This window comes from Lepus europaeus, chromosome 7 (genome assembly GCF_033115175.1).
Source record: "Lepus europaeus isolate LE1 chromosome 7, mLepTim1.pri, whole genome shotgun sequence".
Classification (NCBI taxonomy): Eukaryota; Metazoa; Chordata; class Mammalia; order Lagomorpha; family Leporidae; genus Lepus; species Lepus europaeus.
Window position 1 is genome coordinate 67,173,595 of NC_084833.1, and position 21,573 is coordinate 67,195,167.

Here is a 21,573-nt window from a genome sequence, read left to right on the forward strand (position 1 = left end):
CGCATGGGAGACCAGGAGAAGCACCTGGCTCCTGCCTTCGGATCAGCATGGTGCGCCGGCTGCAGCGCGCCAGCCATTGGAGGGTGAACCAACGGCAAAAGGAAGACCTTTCTCTCTGCCTCTCTCTCTCTCACTGAAAAAAGAATAGATTTGTAGCGTCATAAATATATCAGGAGAGGTAAAATTCATGAGGGTACAGACATTGGCTCAAGAAATGAATTCTCACAATGTTAAGTCTCAGTTCTTATGTTTTTGGGCAGAACAGTGTATCAGTTATTTTATATGACTTTTTTTCTGTCTTTGAAGCTCAATTCATAAGTGTGCTATTGCCACAAAAGAAAATATTTGGATTTGCATTACCTGAATACTTGCAAGTGGAAATTGATAAGATACATTATATAATGAATTAGGTTTTTCTCTCTGATTAAAAAAAGAAATGAATTATCAGACTAAATCCAGTGTTTAAGTCTCATAAATGCCTTGCAGTATTATATTGCCAGCACACAATGGATTTGATCACTACCTTAACTCCCACTTCTTTGCCAAGCTTTCCATTCATCCACTACATTGGTTTAAACTGATTCGTTTCAAAAACAACTCGATGAGAACATATTTAATCTACATAATAAAAGTTACCTTCAGAATTACAGAACAACTCTTTATAGAGAAGTATGTAATTTTAAGAACTGGTGAAAACACAGACAAGTCATGATTTTTTTCACCAAACGAGTATAGAAGTTTTCTTCATAATACTTATCTTTTTATGGCTCAGCTGACTGCTGAGCCCAACTGATTGCTGATGTTTTTATTATTCAGCTGTATGTTTAGTTTTGAAACTCTGACTTCAAAAAAGTTTATACACCATTAAAGAAAATACCAAATTAGGGCACAGAGCCTCAGATGAGAGATTGGCTGAATGGGATAACCCAGGAACACAGCTGGCGGTTGCTCTTGTTGCCTGGGTTGTTTCTGCATAACTGACACAGTAAACCAGAAGAGTTAGGAAATACTTACCTCTGAAAAAAGTCCACTTCCTGTAAAAACTTTTCACACATCCCAAATAAGGGGTCCACTCTATAGAAAAGAAATGCAAAAGAAATAAGTAGCTTGCTTGTGAAATGGGCAATGTGAGGAGTGAAGACCAGAAGTCTTGGGGACCTGGGCCTACATGACGAGAGAACAAGCACATCACATGACCCCAAAGAGAAACACAGTGCTCCTCATGGACCCAGAGTCAAGTACCTGTCAGGATCCTGACACCTGATTAAACCACTGCAGAGCCCAACAGACTCCGCAAACATTCAAAACCAAAGACTGTCACCGTCTACAGTCGGCAGCAGATTCACCGAGGGCACAGGACAGAAGCAAAGCTTGCGGGCAGTAGTGCAGTATCACGTTCCTTAAGTGCAGGAGTCCTGGAAGGGTCCTCACAGTTGTCCGACAGCTCAGGTATAAGACGAGCTCTATGTTAGGCAGATGTGAAGACCATCCTAGCTCAGAAGCCTCATGCTCGCTGGGTGCTAATATCTCTTGAAACAACTCTACAAACATAGCTTCCAGGGTCCTCAAGAGAGTTATGCCCAGTTACAACAATCACTGCGCTGAAGGAAGCCCAAAGCTATGGTGCCTGCATCAGGAGATTCATACTTCCTTCTGATTCAGAGGCAATTCACTCAGAGATCATTTTTCCAGTAGCAGTAGGGCCTACTCATAGAGTTAATCCGAACAGGATTTCAGGGAACAGACCAAGAAAGTTAACCAAAGGTAAATTTTCTTTTTCCTTTCTTTCTTTTCTTTTTTTTTTAAAAAAGATTTATTTTATTTATTTGAAAGGCAGAGTTACAGAGACTGGGGAGAGACAGACAGCTTTATCTGCTGGTTCCTTGCCAAATGCCTGCAATGGCAAGAGCTGGGCAAGGCTAAAGTCAAAAGTCAGAAGCTTCATCTAGGTCCCCCATGTGAGTGCAGGGGCCCAAGGACTTGGGCCATCTTCCATTACTTTCCCAGGCCACTAGCAGAGAGCTGGATCAGAAATGGTGCAAACCAGCGCTACGGCTCAATAGGCTAATCTTCCGCCTGCGGCACCAGCACCCCGGGTTCTAATCCCGGTCAGGGTGCCAGATTCTGTCCCGGTTTCTCCTCTTCTAGTCTAGCTCTTTGCCGTGGCCCGGGAGTGCAGTGGAGGATGGCCCAAGTGCATGGGCTCTGTACCTGCATGGGAGACCAGGAGAAGCACCTGGTTCCTGGCTTCGGATCAGCGTGGTGCGCCGGTCGCAGCACACTGGCCGCAGCGGCCATTGAGGGGTGAACCAACGGAAAAAAGGAAGACCTATCTGTCTCTCTCTCACTGTCCACTCTGCCTGTCAAAAAAAAAAAAAAAAAAGAAAAAGAAAAAAAGAAAAGAAATGGGGCAGCCAGCACCTGAACTGGCACCCATGTGGAATGCCAGTATCGCACACGACTTAATGCGTTATGCCACAAAGCTGGACCCAAGGTAAATTTACATGCAGAAAGAGAAAAGGTTTTGTTACTTATTTTCCCAACACAAAGATGATATTCCTCTATCTTGACTTTCTAAGTCTCATTTTATTTTAAATATTTATTTATTAATTATTTGATAGGTGGAGTTGTCAGAGAGGAATCTTTTACCCACGGGTCCATGCCCCAAATGACCACAATGACTGGACCTGAGCCAGACCAAAGCCAGGAGTCCAGAATTCCACCCAGGTCTCCCATGTGGGTGGCAGGGGCTGGGCTGTCTTCTGCTGCTTTCCCAGGCACATTAGCAGGAAGCAGGATGGGAAGTGAAGTAGTCGAGACTTGAACCAACACTCAAATGGGAATGATACTGCCTTCTTAACCTGCTGTGGCTTAACCTGCTACACCACAACACTAGCATCTTAGCCTCTTTTTAAGAGTATCTCATTTCAGGGACAAGGGTTATAGTGCAGCAATTAAAAGACACTTCTTAGGATGCCCACTTTCCCTATCTGAGTGCCTGGCTGGAATTCCAGCTCTGCTTCTGATCTAGCTTCCTGCTAAATTGCAGCTGAAGAGGCAGGAGATGATAGCTCAAATACTTGGGTCCATACCAGCCATGTGGGAAATGCACACAAAATTCTAGGTTCCTGGCTTCAGCACTGCCCAATCCTGGCTATTGCAGGCATTTGGGGAGTGAAACAGCAGAGGGAAGATCTCTCTAATCTGTCTCTGGCTTTCAAAGAAAAAAATTTTAAAGGTTTTATTTATTTGAGAGGTAGAGTTACAGACAGTGAAGAGGGAAAGACAGAAAGGTCTTCCAGCAGGCGCCGTGGCTCAACAGGCTAATCCTCCGCCTTGCGGCAATGGCACACCGGGTTCTAGTCCCAGTCGGGGCACCGGATTCTGTCCCGGTTGCCCCTCTTTCAGGCCAGTTCTCTGCTATGGCCCGGGAGTGCAGTGGAGGATGGCCCAAATGCTTGGGCCCTGCACCCCATGGGAGACCAGGAGAAGCACCTGGCTCCTGCCATCGGATCAGCGCAGTGCGCCGGCCGCAGCGCGCGGGCCGTGGCGGCCACTGGAGGGTGAACGAACGGCAAAGGAAGACATTTCTCTCTGTCTCTCTCTCTCTCACTGTCCACTCTGCCTGTAAAAAATAAAAAAAAAAAAAAAAGAAAGAAAGAAAGAAAGAAAGAAAGGTCTTCCATCCACTGGTTCACTCCCTAAATGGTCTCAACGGCCAGAGCTGAGCAGATCTGAAGCCAGGAGGCAGGAGTTTCTTCCAGGTCTCTCACATAGATGCAGGGACCGAGCACTTGGGCCCTCTTCAACTGCTTTCCCAGGCCATAGCAGAGAGCTGGATTGGAAGAGGAGCAGCCAGGACTCGAACTGGTGCCCATATGGGATGTCGGTGCTTCAGGCCAGGGTGTTAACACACTGCACCATAGTGCTGGCCCCCAAAGAAATTTTTTAAAATAAATAGTGGTGGGTGCTGTGGCCCTGCAGGTTAAGCTGCTGTTTCAGAAACACACACCCGGTATCAGAGTGCCTGATTCCTTCACTTTTGATCCAAATTTCTGCTAATGCACCTGGGAGGAAGCAGATGATGGCTCAGGTGCTTAGGTTCCTGCCACTCACATGGGTGACAGGATAGAATTCTAGGTCCCTGGTCTCCATCTGGTCCAGCCATTTGGGGAGTAGTTTGAAGTATGCTCTCTCATCCTACACCCCCTCAATCATTCTGCTTTTCAAGTATATGAAAATAAACATTTTTAAAAATAAAAATATGGGGACGGTGCTGTGGCGCAGCAGGTTAACACCCTGGCCTGAAGCGCTGGCATCCCATATGGGCACCAGTTCTAATCCCAGCTGCTCCTCTTCTGATCCAGCTCTCTGCTATGGCCTGGGAAAGCAGTAGAAGGTGGCCCAAGTCCTTGGGCCCCTGCACCCGCGTGGGAGACCGGGAGGAAGCTCCTGGCTCCTGGCTTTGAATCGGCACAGCTCCAGCTGTTGTGGCCAGTTTGGGGGTGAAACAGTGGGTGGAAGACCTCTCTCTCTCTGCTCTCCTTCTCTCTCTTTCTGTGTAACTCTGACTTTCAAATGAATAAATAAATCTTAAAAAAAAGAGGTTCCTGGAACTAAATTCTTGACAAAACCAATCAAGTAGAGCTAAACAGAACGTCCTTATCACCAGAGGAAGTCCTGTGCTGTGCTGAGGTCATGCACACCCACTCTACCAAGCAACACAACTTAGCGTAGGTTTTAGCAAGGGAGAGACACAATTAGATTTCCAAGACTAATTTCACTCAAGAACAGAATTTAGAAAATCTTTTTAAAATGAATAGATTGCATGTCCCTTAGCTAATCGTTCCCTAAATTCATTTTTCTTATCATTAACATTTCTGAAATCTCTGAATGCATTCAGAAGCGTCTTTGACGAGAAAATGCCACACTTTCTGCCAACCCCACATCTTACCCTCGAGTAGTCCGTGCTGTCACTATAAGTTGCAAAGCCTTGGCCTGCAGCCTCATGTGATGTATAATCACCACCTGCTTATTCTCTACACCACTGTACATGAACTCCATTTTGTAGGTCTCCTCCATGATCTGTAAGGAAACAAAAGTAGTCAACAATCAGTAAAAATATCACAGTCTCATGAGAGCAGCAGAGAATTCTATAATAATTCTACAACTAAAACAATCATTTTGGGTGAAACTCCAAGCTCCAAGTTGGCCTTTTTTTTTTTTTTTTGAAATTTCTATGAATAGAGATTTTCAAGTTCTGAGAGAAATTATTATAGTTTGTCTTGTCAAAAGAGAATAATTTGTCAATTTTTAAAAAATAACTTATCAGGTAATAAAATCACCTTAATTGCTGATGTAAAGATATGGAAATTTAATCACTGATAAAACTGCAAAACAATTTGTATTTCATAAATATGTGTGACTATGTATCAATTTAAAAATACTTTTTAGAAATAATAATTTAAAAAGTGAAAAAAAATTACAAAGCATCATTTGTTTACCCTAAATCAAGCTTCCTGTGCTGTGGGAACAAATGAAATACTAGATATTCCTCAACTTAATATGAGGTTACAATTGATAAACCCATGGTAAGCTGCAAACAACCTAAGCCAAAAATGCACTCAAAACACCTGTTCTATCCAACAGCATAGCTTAGCAACACGGTACACAGTAGAGTAACAGCTGATCACATGGCTGGCTGGGAGCTGCAGCCTACTGCTGCTGCCAGCAACATGACAGCAGGGCATACTACATATCAGTATCCCAAGAGGAAAAAATTAAAATTTAAAATTCAAAATTCGAAGTAAGGTTTCTATTGAATGTGTACTGCCTTCACTCTATTATAAAGTCAAAAAACTATGTCAAAACACTATAAATTGGGAACTGTTTGTCTATAGGTACTATGTACAGAAACCCAAGAAATAGTCTTCCAAGAACTAAGTCTCAGGACCTGTTAGCCACATGTTAGTCATCCAGGTAGACCATTCTATAAGCTTGCTCTAACAGACTTTGGAGAGGGAACAAGTACAAAAAACAGTGTCTGTGAGCCCAGATCAAGTTCAATACGTTGTAAAATTCCAGCTCAATTTTATCCAAATCAGTTCTTTCTAGCCAAATGATGCTTCTCTTTCCCCTCTATGCTTGCTGCCTTTGAAAGCCTTAGGATAACAGAAATGACCCCAAGACATTTAATTATATAGTGCCTCAGTTCTCCCTTTCTGTAAAAAGGGAAGAAACAGCAGAAACATCATTAAACTTTTAAAGTATCAGATTGGAGGTGAAGTAGGGAGAGTAGGCATAGAAGCACAGTGGGCTAAGCCACCACTTAGGATGCCCAAATCCCATATCAAAGTGTCTGGGATCAAGTCCCACTTCTGTTTCCGAGTCTGCTAATGTGCCTCTGGAAGGCAGCAGATGATGGTTCAAGTTCTTCGGTACCTGCCATCCTCATGTGAGATGATGGAGTTCCTGGCTCCCAGCTTTGGCCTGGCCCAGAATCAGCTGTTCCAGATTTGGGAAGTCATCTAGTGGATGGAGGATTTCTACCTCTTTCTGTGTCTCTGTCTCTCTCTTATTCTATCTTCCTGCTTTTCAAGTAAGTAGAAATTTTTAAATAAGTAAACTTTTTTTTTTTTTTTTTAATTAGGAAATGGGACTTGCAAAGTGCTTAGCACAGTATCTGGTGTGTAACAATGGTTATTACCTTGCTCTCTTCTTTCCAAACTGCTGAACCCTTATCCCACTCGTGCCAGCATGCCTCATTCTGGATTCTAGTCATTAAATTCCACCTCTCCCCAACAATAAAACACATATCAGGTCTGAGAGAGAATCTAAACTCGGTAAGAGATGAGGAGTATCAGAGGATTCTGGGTACTAAGTCCTGACTTTACTACAAATTTAACATTGCTGAGCTTTAACAGCCTTATCGATGAAATGCACTTAATACTTATTCCTGTCTAGTGGGATTACTGTGAGGATCATTTATAATAGACTTGAAATCATTTAGTGAAGTGTAATGTAACACTCACAGCTGCCATCATTAGTTTCCTACAGGCTCATAATCACTGGGTCATATGCAGACTCACTGTCTGGAAGACATGATCCACAGGAGCTCACCAAGTCCCAGTACCTAAGAATGAAGGTGAGGGGCCGGAGCAGTGGCATAATGAGCTAAGCCTGAGGCACCAACATCATATATGGGTGCTGGTTCCAGTCTTAGCTGCTCCACCTCCAATCCAGCTCTCTGCTATGCCCTGGGAAAGCAGTAGAAGATGGCCCAAGTGCTTGGGCTGCTCCACCCGCATGGGAGATCCAGAAGAAGCTCTTGGCTCCGGATCAGCCCAGCTCCAGCTGTTACAGCCACATGGGGAGTAAACCAGCTGATTGAAGACCTTTCTCTCTCTCTCTCCCTCTCTCTGCCTGTAACTCTACCTCTCAAATAAATAAATCTTTTTCTTTTTCTTTTTTTTTTTTTTAACAGGCAGAGTGGACAGTGAGAGAGAGAGAGACAGAAAGAAAGGTCTTCCTTTTCTGTTGGTTCATCCCCCAATGGCCACCGTACCGTGCTGATCCGAAGCCAGGAACCAGGTGCTTCTCCTGGTCTCCCATGCGGGTACAGGGCCCAAGCACTTGGGCCATCCTCCACTGCACTCCTGGGCCATAGCAGAGAGCAGGACAGAATCTGGCACCCTGACCAGGACTAGAACCTGGGTTGCTGGCGCCGCAGGCGGAAGATTAGCCTATTGAGCCGCAGCGCCGGCCAAATAAATAAATCTTAAAAAAAAAAAAAAAAGAAGGTGAACTGCTCAGGACTAGCAAAAAATAAACTCAAAAGAATTTAAATTAAATGCTATGTAATGAACTAAGCAGAAACTTAAAGACTTTTCAACATTCAAGAGATGGTACAGGCTAAAACTATAAACAACTTCAAAATGAGATTAACTGTATTTTTATATGAAAGACTCATAATAGCATTTATGAAATTTTAATGACTACCTGAAATGCAACTGATAATGTCTGAGACCACAAAAGAATCTTAGAAATCACTGAATTCAACTGCCACATGTTACAGAGGAGGAAAATTCCAGGGAAGGTTAGTTATACTATGTATTACCCAACAAATTCAAGTGGACCTGAGATTACAATCTAGGCCCCCGACTCCAAGACCTGTACCCCATGCTCTAATTCTGTTATTTTCCTATCACTAAGTTCTGCAATAATCTGAAATCAGGGAGACCCCTGCAGAGGCCTGGAATCCCAGGAGGGACACTAACTTTGCCTTGGAATAGACAAATCCTAGACAAAGACCTGTATTTAAGGAGGTATCAATAAACTTACCTGTTTTGCTGCTGCTGAGGCCAAATCACTCTGCTTCAAATATAAAGGGGCAGCCACATTCCACAGCTTCTCCTGCAGAGCCTACCAAGCCCGATCAGGACAGAACATAACATCATCTTTTTATTCCATGTTCCATGCATTTATGGAAGCCTCTTCATAACATTTGAGATTTACATCTTTGTTTTGCTTTGAAAATCTACCTTGATCAGAACTTCCTCTCAATTAATCTTTCATTTAAGCCAATAAGCTCTACATTTTAAGGAGAAAAAGGAGACCAATAGTTTGGGCTAAATCAACTCCTGCCCATTTGATCCAGCTGCCAGTCCAAAGGCCCTGCACCTCAGCTCGCACCTGGCAGGAGCGCCAAGTGCAGCAGCCACAGAACCTGAGCAGAATGTGGAGGCTGGGCCTCCCTTCTTCCCAGTCACTGAACTAACCTGAGCCATTTAGACTCTTCTTTTTGACTTTGCTTCTTTTCCTTTGCTCCCACGCTCATTCTGCTTTACGTAGCCCTGTTACCTTGCCAACAAACCCAAAGTAGAAAACAGTAACTTTCGCAGATCCTCCCTCTCTCAATCTCTCTATACTCAAAACTATCATGAACAGCCACAGATTCTACCTTCCAAATCTCTCCTCACTTATCCATCCTTATGACCTCATCTCTCCTCTAAAACCTCTGCTGTACTCTCTTATTTTCTCATGTCATCTAATGACAGATGTAACTGAATGACAAAACAGAAAAACCTGCACTGGAGCCATCCCTGTGACTTCAGCATCCCCTATCAGAGCACTGATTCACGTCTCAGCACTCCACTTCCAATGTCCCTGGGGAAGCAGAGGGAGAGAGCCCAAGTCCCTGGGCCTCTGACAGCCATGTGGGAGACTCAGATGGAGATCCTGGCTCCTGGCTCAGTATGGCCCAGGCCCAGCTGTTGGAGCCATTTTGGGGAGTGAACCAGCAGATGGAAGATCTCTTTCTCTATTTCTCCCTCTCTCTGTCATTCTGCCTTTCAAATAAATAAAAATAAATCTTAAAAAAAAGTAAAAAGGAAATCTAGATTAACTCTATACAATAGAAATATAATGTGAGGCACATATATAATTTAAAAATTTCCAGCAACCTCATTTCAAAAGGCAAAATGAATGGGTGAAATTAATTTTAAATATACTTTATTTAAACTAGTATATCCAAACTATTATCATTTTACCACTTAATACTTTTGAAATGATTGAGATAGCTTACATTTTTTTATACTAAGACTAAGAAATCCCCTATGTTCTGTTATTACAGCACTTATCAGTGAAGTAACAACATCTGAAGTGCTCAAAAGTCACATGTAGTGCCAGCATAGTGGGCAGCAGTAGATCTTAACTGCAGACTACAGAACTTTTTGAATATTTACTTCTAATCATTTCTTAATATATAGAGAGTATATTAAGTCAGACAGTACACTACATTATACTTTAACTATTTTGTCATACTGTGTTCTAATTCTTCATAAAGATCATTACTGGATATAGAATATCCTGTTGAGAAGCTGTGCCACTATTTATTTAACTCTTCCCCTGTTAACACATGCCTGCCTCAATTTCTAGGGCTCAACACCTTACCTACTCTGCTATCCCTTGACAATAATCAACATAGTTCTGTATTCCTCTTAGGAGTGATCTCTTCTCTTTTCCAACCGTGGAAAAGTGGATTGCTTTCAAAGGCCACATTGTATTTCTTTGGGAAAGAAAACAAGTCACAGAAGACCACATTTTCATGGCCCTCACTGCATACCAGACACTGGGCCAAGGGCTTTCACACACATTGCTTCACACCAAGCCTTACACCAAGGGCAGAGTTATTATTAGCCCTGTTTCACAGAACTTTGAAAAGCCGAACAGCTTTACAAAGGGGAAAGAAGGAACACTGGAGGGTGAATGGAAATGTTCCTTATCTCGCCTATGATGGTGGTTACATTTGAAAGAAACACTGTTTCAATCCCAACTCTCCTCAGCTGTATACACTCACCTTCAATTCAAATACATAGACAGACCTGCAAGGCCCTACGTATGCATTTAGCATAAACTCCCACTTTATAAGGGAAGGTAATTTCTGACTCCCTCATTTATTCTGACCTTGGTCAAATACCATGAATCATTTTGAAGACTAAGAACTTTTTGAACTAAAGCCAAGATAAAGCTTTACAAGTAAGAAGGGCTTTCCTAAATTCTGAGCCTAAATTTACAGCAAACTCTGGTGTAGACACTGAAAACTACTGAACTACTTAAATCAGGGCTTTTTTTCAGTTTTTTTAAAATTGTTTCAACCAATTTTTATTTACAGAATATAAATCTCTTTTAAAAAGATACACTCTTTCATTTAGCCAATGGTAAAAAGCCTTATTAAACAGAAACAAAGCCTAAACATCATCACTTATATTTAGACAGAAATATAGATTATTAAAAGTGTATGAACATAGAACACAAAATGTAGTTTTTACTTAAGCAGTTACATGAATGAGGCTGTTTTTAAGTTTCTTCACTGACAGCCTCATTTTAACCACTGAATAAATTATACTTAAATTAACAGTAGTAAAATTAATCAGCTTTTAACAAAGCAAACTTAAATAACTTCTTGCATACCAACTGTGTGTGTCTGTATGTGTGTAATATATTTAGTACTCAGGCCAGTGCTGTGGCGTAGAAGGTAAAGCCACTGCCTGCAGTGCTGGCATCCCATATGGGCACCGGTTTAAGTCCCGGCTGCTCCACTTCCAATCCAGCTCTTTGCTATGGCCGGGAAAGCAGTAGAAGATGGCCCAAGTCCTTAGGCCCCTGCACCCACGTGGGAGACCCGGAAGAAGCTCCTGGCTTTGGATCGGCGCAGCTCTGGCGTTGCAGCCAATTGGGGAGTGAACCAGCAGATGGAAGACTTCTCTCTCTGCATCTCCTTCTCTCTCTGTGTAACTTTGACTTTCCAAAAATAAATAAATAAATAAATCTTTTTTAAAAAATCTACTTAGTATGAAAAGCTAGCAGCTTAGTCCCTTTAAGAATAATGAAACTAAGGGAAAAAATAATGAAACTAAACTTTTAACTTTGACAAAGTGAAATGAACATTTCAAGTATAAAAGTTCATATAAGTCCTCTGCCAATCAAATTATATGAAACAGTTTAAATCCTTGTAATTCTAATTAAAATGATTATCCAATCAGCTCTAATTCTGTAATAACAAAAGAAATCTCCCAAAATTTAAACAAATTCCTGTAGGAGTTAACTTTTTTTAATGAGAGACAAATACAATTACATTGAAGAGTGTAATTTCTCCATTAATAAGTGGTTGCATGAGACCAGAAATTTCTACACTTATGACCTCAAACCCTGCTAAAGTCATTAAAGTACATTCATCACAATCATCAAAATAATGGCTCCAAACCAACCTTGATGAGGAGTAGTTGACATCGAAGGTAGGTAGCAGAAAAGTCAGCTACTCCTGCCAATTCAGACTGAAGTTCTCCAAGTCTTTGCAGATCCCTACAGAAAATAAAATCCAGGCCAAACACAGGATAAGGATAACCCAACTTAAAGATAAGTCAAAAGCATTTTCTCATTTTACATCTAGCAAATTGCTAGCAAGTTTCTAAAAGACAACACCAAATGCTAGAATGGTTACAATGAAATTGGTTCACTCACACTTTGATAGCAGTTTAAACTGATACAATATTTTGGAAAGCACAATTGTACTATGTAATAAAAGTCACACAAATAGTAAATTATTTTCATCAGCAGCTTTACACTGAAAAGCAATTCAAAGGGAAATATTCAATAGAAATTAAAGTTTATGCCCCATAATATTCACTGCTGTGTAAACTATTATAGTAACAACTTAGTAACTACTTAAATATCCAATGGTAGATGAACTGTTAAGTTATGGCACATCCAGTCAATAACACTAAAGTTATTAAAATACAAATTGAGAAGAGAGCTTAAGATCTCAACTACGCAAAAACTATATATAGCAGAAAAGTATACTAAAATGATTTATAGATTTTTTTTAAACAAATTTGTGTTTTAATTCCATTTTCCATTCTGAAGTACCCTGCAATCATTCCCAAGAGGAATGCCTAAACTATTGTAGGGGTGAATGTTCATGAACTAAGGGGACTTCATGGTTGTAGAGGGCAGAAGGGTCTTTGCTTTATTTATTTATTTTTTAAGAATTATGTATTTATTTAAAAGGCAGAGTTACAGAGACAGAGGCAGAAGGGGGGGGGGTCTTCCATCTTCTGGTTTATATTCCAAATGGCTGCAGCAGCTGGAGCTGGGCAGATTCGAAGCCAGGATTCAGGAGCTTCCTCCATGTCTCCTACATGTGTGCAGGAGCCCAAGCATTTGGGCCATCTTTTACTGTTTTCCCAGGCATATTAGCAGAGAGCTGGATCGGAAGTGGAACAGCCGGGACTCCAACCAGCACCCAGATGGGTGCACTACAGGCAGTGGCTTTACCTGCTATGCCACAGCGCCAGCCCCTTATAGGTGCTTTTTAATGCCTTCTCCCAGCTACACTTTATTGCCCAAGCTTCTTATTCAATGAACAAATTTTTTCTCTATGAAAAATTTAAAAAGAATTTCAAAAAAGATACTTATGGTAGACTCTGTTGGTTGCCTAGCCAGTTAGTCGTTCTCTACTTCTTCACGACAAACTGAACCTTGACTTCATTCAAGGAAGGGAACATGTTTCCAAGCCCGAATGCAGGTAGAGTCTGGTCAGCCGAAGGCAATTAGTGTATGTCATCCCTTTGGTTATGTGACCTAAACTGGCCTTATCAGTCTAAATGGAAGGACTTTCATTCAATGCTTGGAGCAGCCTGATGTGTCCGACTGTCTCTCACAGGACTGAGCAAGCGTGCTTAAAGCCCTAATTGCCACTGACAACCATAACTCCACAGGAAAAAAAAAAAGCCTTGGGATAAAACCAATTCTAAGGCTAAGAAAAATCCAGAGACAGAAACTGGGTCCTTAATGACACAAATAAGTTACTTGATCATTCCATTCTAATTTCTGGTCACACAAGTAAATGTCTTAGTCTGTTCAAACTGCTATACAACAAAATACCACAGGCTGTTTGGCTTAAAAACAGCAAAAATTCATTTCTCACAGTTCTAGAGCCTGATAATCAAAGCACCTACAATTCAGTGGCTAGTGAGGACCCACTTCCTCACAGAGCGCAGCTTCTAACCATGTCATCACATGCTGCAAGGGATAAATGAGCTCCCTTAGGCTCCTTATATAAGAGAACAAACCCCATTCATGAGGGCTCTATCGCAGTACCAAATTACTTCCCTAAGACCCCACTTCCTATTGCCATCACTTAGGGGTTAGGTTTTCAACATACAAATTTTAGGGTAGGGAGATATAAACATTAGATGATAGCCAGAAATAAATAACCATTGTATGCTAGTTTCAGATAAAGTTTTCTGATGCCTCTAATTTAAAATATTCTTATTGAGGGTTGGAGTTTGGTCTGCTGGTTAAGCCAGCAGTTAAGAAGCTCCCATCCCACATCAGAGTGCCTGGGCTCCATACTGGACCCCAGCTCCTCATCCCAGCTGCCAGCTAACGCAGACCCTGGGAAGCAGAAGGGAGGATTCAAGTAATTTCAGTACCTGCCACCTCTGTGGGAGACTTGAGCTGAGTTTCTGGCACCCAGCTTCAGTGCCTCCAGCTACAGAAGGCATTTGAGAAGTAAATTACTGGATGGGAATGCTCACTCACATTCTCCCTTACTCTCTGTATTATTTGAATCTCTATGTCTTTATCTCTCTGTGTCTCAAATAAATTCATTAAAATTTATTCATTACCGGCTGGCACTGTGGCTCACTAGGCTAATCCTCCCCCTGCAGCACCGGCACACCGGGTTCTAGTCCCAGTTGGGGCACCGGATTCTGTCCTGTTTGCTCCTCTTCCAGGCCAGCTCTCTGTTGTGGCCCAGGAGTGCAATGGAGAATGGCCCAGGTCCTTGGGCCCTGTACCTGCATGGGAGACCACGAGGAAGCACCTGGCTCCTGGCTTCAGATGGGCACAACATCCGGCTGTAGCGGCCATTTTGGGGGGTGAGCCAATGGAAAAAGGAAGACCTTTCTCTCTGTCTTTCTCTCTATGTCTAACTCTGCCTGTCAAAAAAAAAAAAAAATTATTCATTACCTAACTGAATATAGGTAGACACAATGACTGCATCCATATAAAAACATATCTGCCTGTGGAAAAGAAATTAGAAGGGACACTAAAATAGTTGTTTGGGGGTTAGCAATATTGGTTTTTGAATAGGTAATATATATCCAAAGTATAGAATTATAAGATACAGAATTCAAAAGATACTAAGAAGTAGTAAACAATCAAAATAGTCCTCCTCCTCATATCTGCATTCTGGTGTCCTACTCCACTGTGCACCTTCCCAAAGAAACAACCACCATTACCAGTTCCTTTGTACTGCTTTTTTTTTTTTTCATGTGCATATATGTTACCTAACAATCCATCTCACCATTCACAGGAAACTTCATTATTTTTCATGGCAACATCAAAATTCTGTATAGAAACAATAACTGTGGGTCACCAGGGAAGCTTTTTCAGATTTCATAGTAGTCTGGACAAAGCTGTCCATTGGACTAAGCCCCTCCCTCTAATCTTATGCACAACTGGCAATTTTATGATAATAATCTGTTTCCTAGGGGGCCTTGATGCTACAAAAGAGATGTCCCACAGAGGAGCACAGAGCAAATTATCCCCAAAGTGACAGAAGAAATTGTGACTATGGTAGATATCATCTCTCTCATGAGACTGAGTGGCCTCAGTTTGTCCCGGAATGCCTGCTCACAGACCCTGAACTAACTAACAACATGAAAAATGTGAATTTGGTGGTAAGCTTGTCTCTGACTTCTCTGGTGTTTCTCACAAGAGACACGCCTGAACCATTCTATTTCTGAAGCATTTCATCACCCAGGAAGAGTCAGCTTTCTGAATAATTATAGAGAACAGGAACAGATGTGGTGGCACAGTAGATTAAGCTGCAGTGTGGGACACCTGCATCCCATACTGAGTGCCAGTTCAAGTCCCAGCTGTTCTGCTTCTGATCTGCTCCCTGCTAATGCATCCTGGGAGGCAGCAGATGTTGACTCAAATAGGACCCCTCTCATCCATGGGAGAGACTCAAATGAGGTTCCAGGCTCCTGGTTTCACCTTGACACAGCCTTGGCTGTTGTAGGCATGTGTGGAGTAAACAAGAAGGGGGTGTATGTGTGTATGTGTATGACTCCGCCTTTCAAGTGGATGAACACAAATAAATAAATATTAAAACAAAAAATAAACACTGACCAGCGGTCTATGTAGTAACTGCCTTCAGATATTAAGTCATTCTCCTGTCTCTGGATTGTAGCAATTGCTCTGAATTACACAAAACAAGATGCAGCCCAATCCAATGCCATGGGAAATCTGAACTACTAGGCAAACCTACATGGAAACTTGCTAGCCCTGGGCAAAGTCCTCTGTGTGATAGTGTTTCATCTCTGTATCTCTTTATGCTCACAGTCCTCAGGAAGCTTCCATCTAGGCATACATTGGAAGACCGTCACTTCTTCTTCTTTTTTTTTTTTTTTTTGACAGGCAGAGTGGATAGTGAGAGAGAGACAGAGAGAAAGGTCTTCCTTTTTGCCATTGGTTCACCCTCCAATGGCCGCTGCGGCTGGTGCATCTCGCTGATCTAAAGCCAGGAGCCAGGTGCTTCTCCTGGTCTCCCATGGGGTGCAGGGCCCAAGGACCTGGGCCATCCTCCACTGCCTTCCTGGGCCATAGCAGAGAGCTGGCCTGGAAGAGGGGCAACTGGGATAGAATCCGGCACCCCAACTGGGACTAGAACCCGGTGTGCCGGTGCTGCAAGGCGGAGGATTAGCCTGACCCGTCACTTCTTAAAAGAGAAAGATAAAAAGAGCACCTTCTATGTGCACTGTACTGTGCTATGCATCTCCAAATTTGTGCTCATTTAATCGTCACAACATGAATTGCAGTTAATCCCATCTCACTGAGCATGAAACTGAAGACCAGAGTTTAAGTGGCTTGCACAAGGTCACAGAATAAATAAGTGGCAAAAACAGGACATGAACCCAGGTCAGTCCGGCTCCAAAAGGCTTCTTTTTATCTCATTTATTTATTAGTTAACTCTTTTCATTATTTATAAATACATACAATACAGGTGAGACCACAACTAATTTAAAACCAGTTGCAGGAGCAGACATTAGGCTCAGTGGTTAGGTCACCACCTGGGGTACCCATACTCCATACTGGAGTGCCTGGTTCGAGATCTGGCTCCTCCACTCCTGACCTGGATTGAGTTCTAGGCTCTTGACTCCAGCCTAGCCCAGCCCTGGCTGCTGTGAGAATGAGCCACTGGGTGGCTCTCATCTATCTGTCTGTCTCTCATTCTCTGTTTTTCAAAACAAAAATGAAAAATAAAGGAAAAAAATTGTTAATAACATAAACCCAGATAAACTGGTTCACATTTCTACAGATGTGATATGGCAAGGCAAAAGAGCCCTCCTGAGAACACACACTAGAGCAATCCTGAATCTGTGATGCAAGAAAAAAAAAAAAGTTATTTTTTAAAATTATTAGGAGAAAACAAGTATACATATACTGAAGGGTTTTTTTTGTTATTTACACAATATGCTGAATTGGTTATTTTTTTAAATATGCTAAAGTAGGGGAAAAAACTCTGGATATGCAAATCAAACATTACTTTCAACCTCTCACAATCTCAAAACATTAAATTTATAACTAGTAATTTATTATCACTTAGTAGCTTGGTGACACAATCTTTTTTTTTTCTTTTCTTTTTCTTTTTTTTTTTTTTTTTTTTTTTTTTTTTTGGACAGGCAGAGTGGACAGTGAGAGAGAGAGAGAGAAAGGTCTTCCTTTTTCCATTGGTTCACCCTCCAATGGCTGCTGCGGCTGGCGCACCACGCTGATCCAAAGCCAGGAGTCAGGTGCCTCCCCTGGTCTCCCATGTGGGTGCAGGGCCCAAGCACTTGGGCCATCCTCCACTGCACTCCTGGGCCATAGCAGAGAGCTGGACTGGAAGAGAAGCAACCAGGACAGAATCCGGTGCTCTAACAGGGACTAGAACCCGGGGTGCTGGCACCACAGGCGGAGGATTAGCCTATTAAGCCGCGGCACCGGCCAACATGGAATCTTAGAAAAAAAAAACACTACAAGGTCTAAGTGATTTTTTTAATAAAAGATTTATTTATTTATTTGAAAGGCAGAGTTACAGAGGCAGAGGCAGAGGCAGAGAGAGAGAGAGAGCGAGAGAGAGGTCTTCCATCTGCTGGTTCACTCCCCAAATGATTGCAACCGCAAGATCTGGGCCATTTGGATCTGAAATCAGCAGCCAGGAGCTTCTTCTAGGTCTCCTATATCGCTGCAGAGGACCAAGGATGTGGGCCATCTTCTACTGCTTTCCCAGGCCATATCAGAGAGATGGATAGGAAGTGGAGCAGCCAGGGCTCAAACTGGTGCCCATATGGGATGCTGGCACTGCAGGCAGTGGCTTTACCCACTATGCCACAGTGCCGGCCCCAAGGTCCAAGTGATTTTTTTAAAAGCTATATTGGGGCCGATGTTGTGGCATAGCAGGTAAAGCCGCCACCTGCAGTGCCGGCATCCCATATGGGCACCAGTTCAAGTGTGGTTGCTCCACTTCCAATCCAGCTCTCTGCTGTGGCTTGGGGAAGCAGTAGAAGATGGCCCATTGCAACCACATGGGAGACCAGGAAAAAGCTCCTGGCTCCTGGCTTCGAATCGGTGCAGCTCCAGCCACTGCGGCCACTTGGGGAGTGAACCAGCGGATGGAAGACCTCTCTCTCTTTGCCTCTCCTTCTCTCTCTGTATAACTCTTTCAAATAAATAAATAAATCTTTTTTTTTTTTTTGACAGGCAGAGTTAGTGAGAGAGAGAGAGAGACAGAAAGAAAGGTCTTCCTTCCGTTGGTTCACCCCTCAAATGGCCGCTACGGCTGGCGCGCTGCGCCGATCTGAAGCCAGGAGCCAGGTGCTTCTCCTGGTCTCCCATGGGGTGCAGGGTCCAAGCACTTGGGCCATCCTCCACTGCCTTCCTGGGCCATAGCAGAGAGCTGTACTGAAAGAGGAACAACCGGGACAGAATCCGGTGCCCCAACTGGGACTAGAACACTGGGTGCCGGCACCACAGGCTGAGGATTAGTCTAGTGAGCCGCAGTGCCAGCCTAAATAAATAAATCTTTTTTAAAAAAAAACTATATTCATCCTTGCACCTAGATGATTGTAAGTTACAAGCATTTATTTCTACCTCTTTAATTAGTGACTAGTTCCCAGACTACAAAACTGGCACTGTTCCTTAATGACATTAAAAGCTGAACAGGGGGCCGGCGCCATGGCTCATTTGGTTTATCTTCCACCTGTGGCACCGGCATCCCATATGGGCACCGGGTCCTAGTCCCGGTTGCTCCTCTTCCAGTCCAGCTCTCTGCTGTGGCCCAGGAAGGCAGTGGAGGATGGCCCAGGTGCTTGGGCCCCTGCACTTGCAGAGGAGACCAGGAAGAAGCACCTGGCTCCTGGCTTCGGATCAGCGCAGCACCGGCAGCAGCGGCCTTTTGAGGGGTGAACCAACAGAAGGAAGACCTTTCTCTCTGTTTCTCTCTCTCACTTTCTAACTCTGTCAAATAATTTTAAAAAAAAAAAAAAGCTGAACAACAAAAGGAGGATTCTAAAGAATTCAAGCATGAAATCACACGGTCCTTAGAGTTACCTAGTGTATAAATGACTTCCCATAAGAAAAGAAGTGTATTTCTAATGATTCCAGAAATGAAGTCTTATTGATTCCAGATTAAAGTGAGCTGTTTTACACCAAAATTACAACTTTATTGTGGAATACTTCAAAAGTGATATAATTGGGGATGGTGTTGTGGAGTAGCAGGTAAAGCTGCTGCCTCAAATGATGGCATCACATTTGGGTGCCAGTTTATGACCCGGCTGCTCCACTACCAATCCAGCGCCCTGCTAATGGCCTGGGAAAGGCAGCAGAAGATGGCACAAATGCTTGGGCCTCTGCACCCACGTGGAAGACTCAAATAAAGCTCTTGGCTCCCAGCTTCAGCCTGGCCTATCTGTGGAGTGAACCAGTGTGTGGAAAGTGGAGGTCATTAAATCTCTTGAGAAACAGCAGAAAAGTGACTGTAGCATTCAATAGTGAATGTTAAACATGATTACACTCAGAAAATTTAGATTGGGTTCACTTATAAAACAGCAAGTCCTTTCCAATGAGTCAAGTGAGCCACAGTTGGATCTAGATTTTAAAGGAAAAGTTCACAAATGCCCAGTGAATACTTTCGTAACTGCCTTCTTCAAAATGCTCTTCACATGTTATTATAACAAACTTCATAACAGTCCTCTGAGGTACACAGCATCTTGCGTTTACAGATGAGGGAGTTGAGGGCCCAGGATTCTTTATGTTTCAAATCTCATTATTCTAGGAAGTATTACTTCATACAAACTGTTAACCAGATACAGAGCAGTGTGATGAAAAGATAGAAACACCTATGTTCTGGTCTGAAACTTTCCCATTCCTAGTCCTTGATCATGCCCCATCCCTTCTTCACTTGGCTAATTCTTACTCGTTCTTTAGGTCAAAGTTTACCCCACCCAAAGAAGGATGCTTGCCCCCCTCATTCTTCTAGAGTACCCTATGCCAACTCATGTAAGCCCCATTTTTACCTGGCTGTCTTATTTACCATGGAGTGCCTTCTACTAACATCACAGAGAATGTGATGGATACTCAGAAACCTTACAATAAGTGAACAAGTCAACTGCAAATTGGTAGCTCACTCCTTGTAAAACTGTGATAATTCCCATTGTCTGACTTCAAATTCAGTGATTTTTGAGGAGTGGGTATACAATGGCATTTGATAGATAACAGCTCTTCTAATGAAGGGCAGCAGAACCTCACAAAACATCTCATCTGCTGTGGTGGTGCAGTGGGTTAAGCAGCCACTTACAACACCAGCATCCCACATTGGAGTGCCAGCTTAAGTACCAGATGCTTGGCTTCCAATCCAGCTAACTGCTAATGTGCCTGGGAAGATGACTTAAGTGCTTGGGCACTTGCCACCAGGTGGGAGACCAGAATGTAGTTCCTGGCTCCTGGTTTCAATGTGACCCAGTCCTGGCTGTTGCAGCCATTCGGGAAGTAAACCAGCAGAAGAAAGGTATCTCTCTCTGTTGCTCTTCCTTTCAAATAAACAAATAAATATTAATTTTTTAAAAACCATATCTGGGGCCAGCATTGTGGTATAGTGAATTAGGCCTCTGCCTGCAATGCTGGCATCAAATATGGGTGGCAGTTCAAGTCCCGGCAGCTTCAATGCTGATCCAGTTCCCTGCTAGTATGCGTGGGAAAGAAGTGGAAGATGGTTCAAGTGTTTGGGCTCCTGCACCCACATGGCAGACCCAGTAGAAGGTCCTGGTCCTGGCTTCGTCCTGGTCTAGCCCTGGGCATTGTGGCCATTTGGGGAGTGAACCAGCAGCCTCTGTCTCTTCCTCTCTCTCTAACTCTGCCTTTCAAATAAACACATAAATCTTTTAAAACAAAAATCACATCTACATGAGATGCTGGTTGTTGCAGGCTGCGGCTTACTGTGCCACAGCGTGGGCCCCTGAATTTTCTTCTAAAATTTAGATCCTCCAGTTGTGGTTGATTACATTGGAAAGGCTGTTGCTATTTTATAAGTAAATCCAACCTAAATCCCCTTCACTGCTGCGTATCATAAAAGACCAATTTTAGAGTCAGAGTTAAATTCAAATTCTGGTTCTGCCACTTCCTAGCAGATTACTTCATAACTGTAATAATGTCTGTAAAGTACAGTAGGCCTTCAATAGCTATGGCTCCATCTACTTTCCTTTCCAGATCTTTCACTATCCTAATGACCCTCCTAAGAATGCGCTCAGGCTAGAAACACAGTGCCCAGGGCTGAGCACAGCATGAGAACATCGGTCTGCCAAAAGCCTAGCCCAAAGCCCAGCAGGACTGTCACCTCATTAAAACCCAGACCCGAAGGCATTCAAATCAACAGGTGCTTATTGATCACCTACTAGCATCCAGCAGTGCAGCTATTGGCCAAATTGTCATTTTTGTGCATTTTGCACTCGGTTTAGTGCTAACAGG

General features: G+C 42.9%; 1 protein-coding gene across 1 annotated transcript in view; it reads right to left on the reverse strand.

Annotated features, from left to right (window-relative positions):
* Positions 1–21,573, reverse strand: part of INTS4 (integrator complex subunit 4) — a 105,304-nt gene that overhangs the window by 9,821 nt on the left and 73,910 nt on the right. The window contains exons 16-19 of the mRNA XM_062196764.1: positions 11,769–11,862; positions 8,341–8,421; positions 4,955–5,085; positions 1,015–1,074 (exon numbers count right to left, since the gene is read on the reverse strand). Of these exons, the coding sequence (XP_062052748.1) occupies positions 1,015–1,074; positions 4,955–5,085; positions 8,341–8,421; positions 11,769–11,862 (366 nt within the window). The remainder of the gene's footprint in view (positions 1–1,014; positions 1,075–4,954; positions 5,086–8,340; positions 8,422–11,768; positions 11,863–21,573) is intronic.